We start from the raw sequence: 9,489 nt of genomic DNA, 5'->3' as shown, positions 1-9,489 counted from the left end.
TGGTTCCCCCTTTGTCCTTTGTCTCAACTTTTTTTTTTTTTAGTTCCCCTTCCCTTTCCTAATTCAGATAAATGTATATACAATACCCAGGGCACCAAAATCAAATACAGTGACAACAGGGGATAAACCATAGCGGGGGAAACACAAAAGAAATCAGAAGCGAGGAATCCATGGAGCATTCCTCAATGTAATAAAGGCTGTGTATGACAAATCTACAGCCAGCATTATACTCACTGGCGAAAAGCTAAAGCCAGTTCCTCTAAATTCAGGAAAGAGACAAGGACGTCCGCTCTCTCCACTCCTCTTCAATACAGTATTAAAATATCTAGCTAGAGCAATAAGACAAGGGATCCAAATAGGGAAAGAGGAAGCAAGATTCTCCTGCTCTTCTTAAATGGAAGCCCGAGATGACCAACCCTCTGCGAGGCAGGTGGACTGTTGATTGCAAACCCATACACGTCCAGTGCAGTAAACCCCAAGCTTTACTTTTTCCAATACACGGGGCACCGCCAGGTCAAATCCCAGCACTGGCTCTATAAGGAGCCTCGGTGGAGACCACCGCCCAGCAAGCTTCAACAGTCTAAGCTCTCCTCGCCCTACGTCAGCTCGCAAGCAGCCTCCACGCAAGCCCCTCCTCCAGTTCGGCGATCCGCTTACGATGCCTGCTTGCGTTCGGCTCTCGCCTCTCTGTCCTTGCGCTTGCGCATTACGGCTCCTGCCTGTAGCTTCGGCGGGATCGGGAAGTGTCAAGCGGGAGCCGGGTGTCCCCGCCTTCGCCGCTCCCGCCGCCGAACTCGGGGACCCTTCCCCAGGCCGGGCCCAGCCGCCATGACTAACGGTGAGACCCCAGGGCTTGAAGCGAATGGTGGGAGGAAAGGAGCGGGAGGGGTGGGGGAACGTGGCGGGAGGAGCCCGGACTGACGTGGCCGCTCTCCCCGCCCCCTCCCAGCCCGGCCCCCCTGGGCCTCCGGGCGACCTGAACTCTTAGCAGGTATCTCCCCCTGCGGCGCCCCGAACTCCTGTCTGCTAGTCACCCTTGCAGGGTCTGCACCTCGACGTTTGATCGCTACTCCCTGGCCTTCTCTTTCCATTCCTAGAAGTTCGTCCTGACCCTTGGGGTAGCCAGGCACCCTAGAACTAGTGCTGGTTGGCCTCAGGGAGGAGGAGAGTCTTCTCCTCCCGGCCTCCAACATGCTCATTGCTTTGGACCGGGAAATCACCGAGGATGCTAAAGCCTACCTTGGGAGGGGATGGTAAATGTAAACCTCTCCTCAATTTCCAGAAGCCTTCTTTTCTCTCTCTCTCTCTCTCATGTTTGTACGTGTGTGTCATTCTAGAAAGCCTCTTTGAATCTAAGGTCCTAGCAGGATGATCCCATCCGGAGCTCCTGGCTGCTACAGCCAAGAATGAAATTAGACGTTGCCTTTTCTAAACAATGTAGCAGGCTGTACCAAGTACTTCATCAAATACTTCATAGTGGGTTGTTTGGTTTTTTTTTTTTTTGGTAGTTGTTTGTTTCTGAATTCCTGGGAAGGGTAGGAAGCAGCACCTTTATGGTTTTGAGAGTCGGTCTTACAGGATAGAAGACAAAGACTTTTAGGCAATATAGTTTGAGGGGCACAGGAATGTTTTTGTCCAAAGTACCTTGTCCATACCTCTGGCACCGAAGATCCAAATTTCCCTGTGAGAATTTTGGTATTTTTCTAAAAAGAAGACTTAGAAGAGAAAGAGTAGCACAGAAAGGTATTATTCTTTATAAAAACTTACTGTATCTATCTCTGAGAGTAAAACTCTCAGAAGAGGTAGTGTTGTCCCAAAGACAGTTATTGATTAGATCAATGACTATTTGGAGCTTCCTGAGTAGTCTTAGATCTCACGATACTACATATATTACTCAGAAGAAGAATATAATTTTGAGAAATAAAAGAGCATTTTAGTAATTTCTGAATAAATTTTGTCTCTAGTCAATCATTTTGTGTACTTGTATAACTACTTAATGATATAGTAATGTTTTATATATGTAAGTTCAAGCTGAGCACCAGTGGATCAGGCCTCTATTGCTGAGATATGAGGATTAAGGTTCATTTCCAGCCTAGGCAGATAGACCCAAGAGACTTACCTCCGGTTAGCCAACATAAAGCCTGAAGTGTAAGCCAGACTTGAGGAAAAACGTGAAGCTAAAGTGTGAGGCCTTGAGTTCAAGCCCCATTACTGGCAAGCCCCATTACTGGCAAAAAAAAAAAAAAAAAAAGGAAAAAAAAAGACTTTAAAACTTTCCACTATGGTTTGGCACTGGTAGCTCACGCCTGTAATCCTAGCTACTCAAGAGGCTGAGATCTGAGGATCACAGTTCAAGCCAGCCCTGCCAGGAAAAGTCCGTGAGACTCTTTAACTTCCAATTAACCGCCAGGAAGCTGGAAGTGGAGAGTTCAAGCTCTGAGACAGACAAAAAAAAAGAAAGAAAGGAAGAAAGGAAGGAAGGAAGGAAGAAAGGAAGGAAAGAAGGAAGGAAGGAAGGAAGGACACTATTATTCTGTCATGTTTGGTTTATCAGTATTCAAAATTCATAAAGTATAAACTAAGCATAGGAAAATTGAAGTCACGAATACTAACTGGTAATTTCCATTGTTTTAGTTCCTTAACATATTCTTAACAGATGCAGGTGTGAAAAACTTGACTAAACATCAAGTTCTCCTTTATAGCTGGAGTGATTAATAACACATTTAGTTCTGAGGAGGGGAGTGAGATGGGGTATTGATATGTAGCTAAGGCTGGCTTTGAACTCCCTATGTAGCCCTAAGTTGACATAGAACTTCTGGTCCTCTGCTTCTTCTCCAAGTGCCAAGATTACAAGTGTGGTTTATTTATGTATTTATTGGTGTGTGTGTTTGTGTGTATTTGTGTATGTGTGTGAGTACTGGGACTTAAACTCAGGAGCCTGGGTCCTGTTCTTTAGCTGTTTTGTTCAAGGCTGGCACTTTACCACTTGAGCTGCAGCTCTATTTCTGGCTTGTAGATGGGTAATTGGAGATAAGAGTCTCATGGTCTTTTCAGCCCAGGCTGGCTTTGAACTGAGATCTTCAGATATCAACCTCCTGAGTAGTTAGGATGTGAGCCATTGGTTCTCTACAAGTGTAGTTTTTGTTGTTGTTCCTTCCTTCCTTCCCTTCCTTCCTTCCCTTCCCTCCCTCCCTCCCTCCCTTCTTTCTTCCTTCCTTCCTTCCTTTCCTTTTCTTTTCTTTTCTTTTTCTGCTGTGGGGCTTGAACTCAGGGCTTGGACACTGTCTCTAAGCCTTTTTGCTCAATGTAGCACTCTACCACTTTGAGCCACAGTACCACCTCTGGATTTCTGGTAATTAATCGGAGATAAGAATCTCACGGACTGGGGGCTGGGAAGGTGGCTCAGTGGTAAAGCGCATGCCTTGCATGCCAGAGGCCCTGGGTTTGATTCCTTAGCACCACATAAGCAAAAAGAAAAAAGCCGGAAGTGGCACTGTGGCTCAAGTGGTAGAGCGCTAGCCTTGAGCTGAAGAGCTGAGGGACAGCGCCCAGGCCCAGAGTTCAGGCCCCATGACCGGACCCAAAAAAACACAAAAACAAACAAACAAAAAAAAACAAAACAAAGAATCTCACGGACTTTCCTGATAGGGCTGGCTTCGAATTGTGATCTTCAGATCTCAGCCCCCAGAGTAGCTAGGATTATAGGCATGAGCCACCAGTGCCCAGCTTGTTTTCTTTTGTAGACAAAAGTCTTGCTAAGTAATGCTCTTGCTGTGGAACCCAAGCTGGCCTCAAATTCATGATCTTCCTGTTTTAGTCCACTGAGTGCTGAGATTATAAGGTGTGCTCCACCTAGCCCTGCTAATGCTTATTTATGCTCAAACAAAAAGATGAACATCTCTTCAGCCTATTGCTTGCACTGGTCATTCCTGGGAGGCTGATTCCACATAAACAAATACACTTTGCTCAGTATTTCTAGTTCTTGAAAGGTGAGAGGAAGGGTCCAATGAAGTTGTAAGGGGGATATCTGCCAGCAATTTGAGGAAAATAAAGTAACATTGTTAGTACTCTGTCAAATGTTGGCACTGCCAGTTGAGGTGGTCATAGTGATACATTCTGTCCTTCCTAGAATTCTCAGCAGGATCACCTATCCTAAACTAGATCAGCACCAAAAGTTTTCTTCTTTTTGTGACAGTATACTCCTTGGATGGGATTCTGGTGTTTGGTTTGCTCTTTGTTTGCACCTGTGCCTACTTCAAGAAAGTACCTCGTCTCAAAACCTGGCTGTTATCAGAGAAGAAAGGAGTTTGGGGTGTGTTTTACAAAGGTAGGTCATGTCTGGGCAGGGAGGGAAGATGTCATCTCTGGACAGTATGCTGTAAACCAGAGATGCAATAGGCTGGGATTGTATTTGGCCCACTTTTAGGGAAAAAAAATCCCTGAGATGGAATCTGAGTATGCAAATGAAGACACGTATCAAGGATCTCAATATAAAATAATCATTTCCAAAATGAAGAGAGGAGGTAAATTGTAAATTTGTTGTTACTTAAAACATAATTGTTGCAGGTGCCAATGACTAAGGTCTGTAATCCTAGCCACTCAGGAAGCTGAGATCTGAGGATCATGGTACCAAGTCAGCCTGGCCCATAAGACTCATATCTCCAATTAACCACCAGAAAGTTGGAAGTGGAGCTGTGGTTCAAGTGGTAGACCACTAGCCTTGAGTAAAAAAGTTCAGTGCCCAGGGCATAGAACAAAAGTATGCAAGTGTTGGATGTGGTGCTACATATCCATAATCTGGGAAGACTGAGGAGGAAATAATCTTTTTTTTTTTGGTCGTGGGGCTTGAACTCTGGGCCTGGGCGCTGTCCCTCAGCAATTCAGCTCAAGGCCAGCACTCTACTACATGAACTACAGTGCCACTTCCAGTTTTCTGAGTGGTTTATCGGAGATAAGAGTCTTCCGGACTTTTCCTGACCGGGCTGGCTTTGAACTGCAGTCCTCAGATCTCAGCCTCCTGAGTAGTTAGGATTACAGGAGTGAGCCAGCTGCACCCGGCTAGGAAATACCTTAAGTTCAAAGCCAGACCCTCTTTCTGAGGGGACCTGAGGGCGTGGCATGTTTATACACAATGAAGTATTTTTAGGTGGGCCTGGAATCCCTTCCCTCAGTGGAAGTAGTATTTTCCAACTGACTTTATCCCCTCAATTTTCTGTAAAGCAAGTATGGGAATCTCTGTTAAGTTACAATTTCATTAACTTAAATGTATTTTTATGTTTTATTTGATCTGGAATCCTCCCTCCCTGAATCCTTTTTCAAAATAGGATAAAATAAAAACAAATGGTATATTTACATAAAACCTAGCCTATAGGGGTAATATTAAAAAAAGATTCCCAGATTCTTTTTATTGTCAAGGTGATGTACAGAGGGTTGCAGTTACATATGTAAGGTAGTGAGTACAGTTCTTCACGAACTTGTTATCCCTTCCTTCCTAGATTCTAGGTAAGTCTCTACTTCTGTAACATCTGTAACACTTGACCTTTTCACAATATCACTTTGAAAGAAAGACTTTTATGAAGGTCAGGATGTAATTTCTTCTCTCTCTATTTTTGTCTGCTAGCTGCTGTGATTGGAACCAGGCTGCATGCTGCAGTGGCAATAGCCTGCATTGTAATGGCCTTCTACGTCCTGTTTATAAAATGAATTCAAAAGTATTCAACTCACCAACTGCCAACCAAGGGGATGGGAGTGAAGAACCTGTCAAAGGCCTGGACCCAGTGTGGGCAAGTTCTGCTAAAATCAATGTCCCCAAGATGACACCATAGCATCTGCCCCTGCCATATCTGGGCAAAATTCTCCATGGTTACAGACATTATTTATGATTCAGGGGACCGGAAAGCCAACTTCCTTTGATCTGTGTGTAAGTCAGTCCTCAGAGGCAAGGATATAGTGTCCAGATAAATTATACCCCCTGGTGATAATATTATATATATCCTTCCTGGTTAAATACTTGTCACTCTACTGGTTGTATCTCTGTGGCAGAGCATTGACCCAGCATACTCAAGGTCTTCGGTTCTATCCCTAGTATTGCAAAAAGAAAACTGAGGCTCATTACAGAAGGACATAGGCTGTGTTCAGGCTTCTTGAAAGGAGAGATTATTTTCAAGACTTGACTTTTCCACTTGATGGCTTGGATTTGGCAATTCTCTTTTTGGTCTCATTGCATAAAGAGAATAGATGAAGCACTTTACCATATGGTCATAGCTTGAGAGTTTCGCTGAGAGAATCTGAGTGTACCTGAAATTTGGGAATTATCTATCTGTAAGGAGACTAGAAAGCAGTGACTGAGAAAACATTTTCTGTTTAACAGTATCCCTGAAAGACTTAATCAAATGGTATATAGAAAAATGAATCAACTTCATTTCCTTAAAGCTTTTTTATATTTTCTAAATTACTTAGTGCTAAATACTATAACTCAGTTTTAAATTCAACCATCAAAGGAAGAAGAAACTATTGAAAATATAATATATTTGCAGTTATGGTAGAAGTGAGTTAGTATATCGATTCATATACTAGTACATTCATCTAGTATAAGAATTTATTGTGATCATAGATGGAATTCTAATGTTATAAAATATACAAGGTTATTCTTTAAGTCTGGGTTATGGCAATTTTTTGGTTGACTACTTGTTTCTCTTGGCCAACTCTTAATCACACTGCAGTATTTTTTTTCATTGTTAGGAAATTCTGTTTATGGAAGAATGTGAGAAATTCAAATGAAACAAGTTGTTGATGTTTATTGGCATGTTTGAACAGTTCACAGAATCCATATTTTCTGAAATAGGAAAGGAAAATAAAGCTTTGTAATTGGGAATGAAGAGTTTTTCATGGTATACCATAACTCCTGACTGAATCATTTTCGATGACTCAGAAAAAAAGGGAACACTTCATTCCCTCCTCTTTATGTCTGCAAAAGTATCAACTGTTGGATTTGTGACACCTAGAACTTCTCTAGTTACGAAAAAAAGGACTAAAATTATTATAATAAGTAAATATAGACATTGATGTTCCAGTTCAGTTGTCCATTACAATAAAATTTAACTGTAGACAAGTTAGCTGTGATTGGTCTTGTATGGCAATAAATTACCTTCTGTCTTTTTATTCCAAAAGAATAAAAGCTGCTTTGAAGTTTAGGTTCAGAAATGCAGCTTAATGCTTATGAGGGTTTCTAAAAGTATAATAAGCCATTAAGTGTCTAATCATCTCAGAGTTGGGGCTATTGCCTCTTCAAGAATTAGTCCATTGGGTAAATTTCAACTATTCATATTTTTTCCATGGCCATTTCTAAGAATCTTTTGCATGAGAGAAAAGAAATCTATTGGAACAGGAAGGAAGAATTAACACCTTGTGGGTGTGAGTTTGGGACTTGTTTGCCATTGGAATCTCAGTCCCTGGAAACAAGTTCAGCATGTTTTGCACTTGTTATTTTGTAGCTTTAATGACTTGTTTTCTAATAGAGCTAAAGTCTCTTTTAAGTTTACTGCTTGGTGCTGCTTCATATTTTAAACTAGTTTCATTCTACAGTCCTAGTTAAAAGCAATTTTTGCAGTTTCTTTGTTGGGTCACCTTGTCCTCAGCTCTTGAGTTGTTAAATTTTTTGAGAAGTTTTAATACCAGAATGTACCAAAAAGTGCACAATGTGCAGGTAATTTATAGCAAGAAGCAGATACACAGCCTATTTCATTTCTTAACTGTATGTTAGCAGGTACATAGAAACTTGCTTAACGCATTACTTTGGTTGGTGTTTTTGGCTGAAAACAATAACTTGTTCCTCAGGAGGAGTGTTTTAGGGGTAGAAATATGAGGATAGCAATATTGCCTCAAATTCAAACTGGCATTACCATAAGCATCATGTACCAGGGTGTAATGAAGTCAGCTTTTTTATAGTTGAAATACAGTTTTTTAAGTTCACCATTGTCTGCACAAATCCTTGAGAATAAAGCCTTTTTCCCTACAGTCTTTGTCTATTTTGTTACATGATGAATTTATTTTTTGTTCAATGCTTGGGTTCTGCCGATAGTCCAATTTTTAATCCATATTAGTGAATACCATTGTACTCACTATGAGGAGTATTGAATGTATGTTATAGGTCAAATTATGGTCAAATTTTCTCCTTTGAGGGAGCTGAATATATTTATTCATATATATGAGTAAACTTAGAAGGGTACTAAATGAGGTAGGTAGCACCATTCAATATACCTATTACTACTTTTATTAAACTACAAATGTTATCTGCCATTATCACTGAGAAACTAATTATTGAACAAAATAATGGGCTTCATTATAACATTTTCATTCATGTACATAGGTAGATAATATACTAATCCTTCATCACACTTTCTTCCATCTTTCTTCTCTAGCTGGTTTCTTACCTCTTCCCAAGGAGTCCCTCTTCTTTCATTAAAAAAATAACAACAACAACAACAAAACACATTTAGATTCCATATGTGAAAGGTAATGATTGTCTGAGTCTGGCTTACTTTGCTCAACATGATCAGTTCCAAGCAATGCAATGGTTCAATGAGGTGGTAAGACTAACCAGCCTAAAAAAATCTCAGTGGGGTTCTGTTGCTATATTCACTGTTTACTCTAGGTACCTGGATGGACTAGTACAAATTATTATGTCTGCATCTACTAGCATAAATACAAATTAACTTCATATATCATGTTCTATTAATCTTCCTTTTGCTTTATCTCACCTATTTCATTGAAAAGCTGAGAAGTTGTGTTTTCTAATGGGAGAAGTGGCCATTCTACTTAAATAATCACCACTTTTTACTTGCGGAATTTGAGTCAGAATAGGATGATGCTCTAATTAGTAATGGCCTAGGACTACTGTGTCGATAGAAGAGTCATTCATCTATAAACTTAAAATATCCTGAACTTGGATACTTTGACATTTAAGTCGGATAAAATTAGTCAGGATCAAAGATAACGCTACAAATGAGTCAGTCTATAAATATGCAAGATTATGCAAATAAACACAAAGATCAAAAGAGCTGCCATTCCCTATGTATGGTGAAAAAACAAATCAATCCTTCTCTAGGTCCTCCCAGCCACGCGAGGGCAGCAGCGCGCGTCTGGGAATGATTGGGCCGTGAGGGCGGGGCCTGTCTGTCTGCTGCGGTTCCTCCCAGAATTCCTCGAGGCTGGGACGGAGGCCTTAAAAGCCAGTGCGGACTTCCGTCGCTCCGCGGGAGGGAGCGTGGCTGGGCTGGTGTGCGTTTGTGTGTATATGTGTGTGAGAGTGGTTGTGCGTGGAAGGTGCGTGCGTGCCGAGTGTGAGTGGACGCGTGGGAGCGCGCGTGCGCCCGCCCCTCTCCCCGCGCCTACACCTTGATCTTATTTGATCGGGCCGCGCCCTCCGCCCCGCCGGGCCGCCCCGAGATGAAAAGGCCCCCCTTCCGCGAAGCCCCCTCCGGGCGGGCG

General features: G+C 42.0%; 1 protein-coding gene across 1 annotated transcript; it reads left to right on the top strand.

Annotated features, from left to right (window-relative positions):
* The first annotated feature begins 705 nt into the window (after nucleotides 1-705).
* On the top strand, nucleotides 706-8,016 carry Tmem167b (transmembrane protein 167B). The gene is made up of 3 exons (XM_013031908.1): nucleotides 706-838; nucleotides 4,196-4,327; nucleotides 5,621-8,016. The coding sequence occupies exons 1-3, from the start codon at nucleotides 829-831 to the stop codon at nucleotides 5,701-5,703; spliced, it is 225 nt and encodes a 74-aa protein (XP_012887362.1). The 5' UTR covers nucleotides 706-828; the 3' UTR covers nucleotides 5,704-8,016.
* Nucleotides 8,017-9,489: the final 1,473 nt, after the last annotated feature.

Source organism: Dipodomys ordii, unplaced genomic scaffold (assembly GCF_000151885.1).
Source record: "Dipodomys ordii isolate 6190 unplaced genomic scaffold, Dord_2.0 Scaffold146, whole genome shotgun sequence".
Lineage (NCBI taxonomy): Eukaryota > Metazoa > Chordata > Mammalia > Rodentia > Heteromyidae > Dipodomys > Dipodomys ordii.
This window is presented reverse-complemented; position numbering and strand designations above follow the sequence as displayed.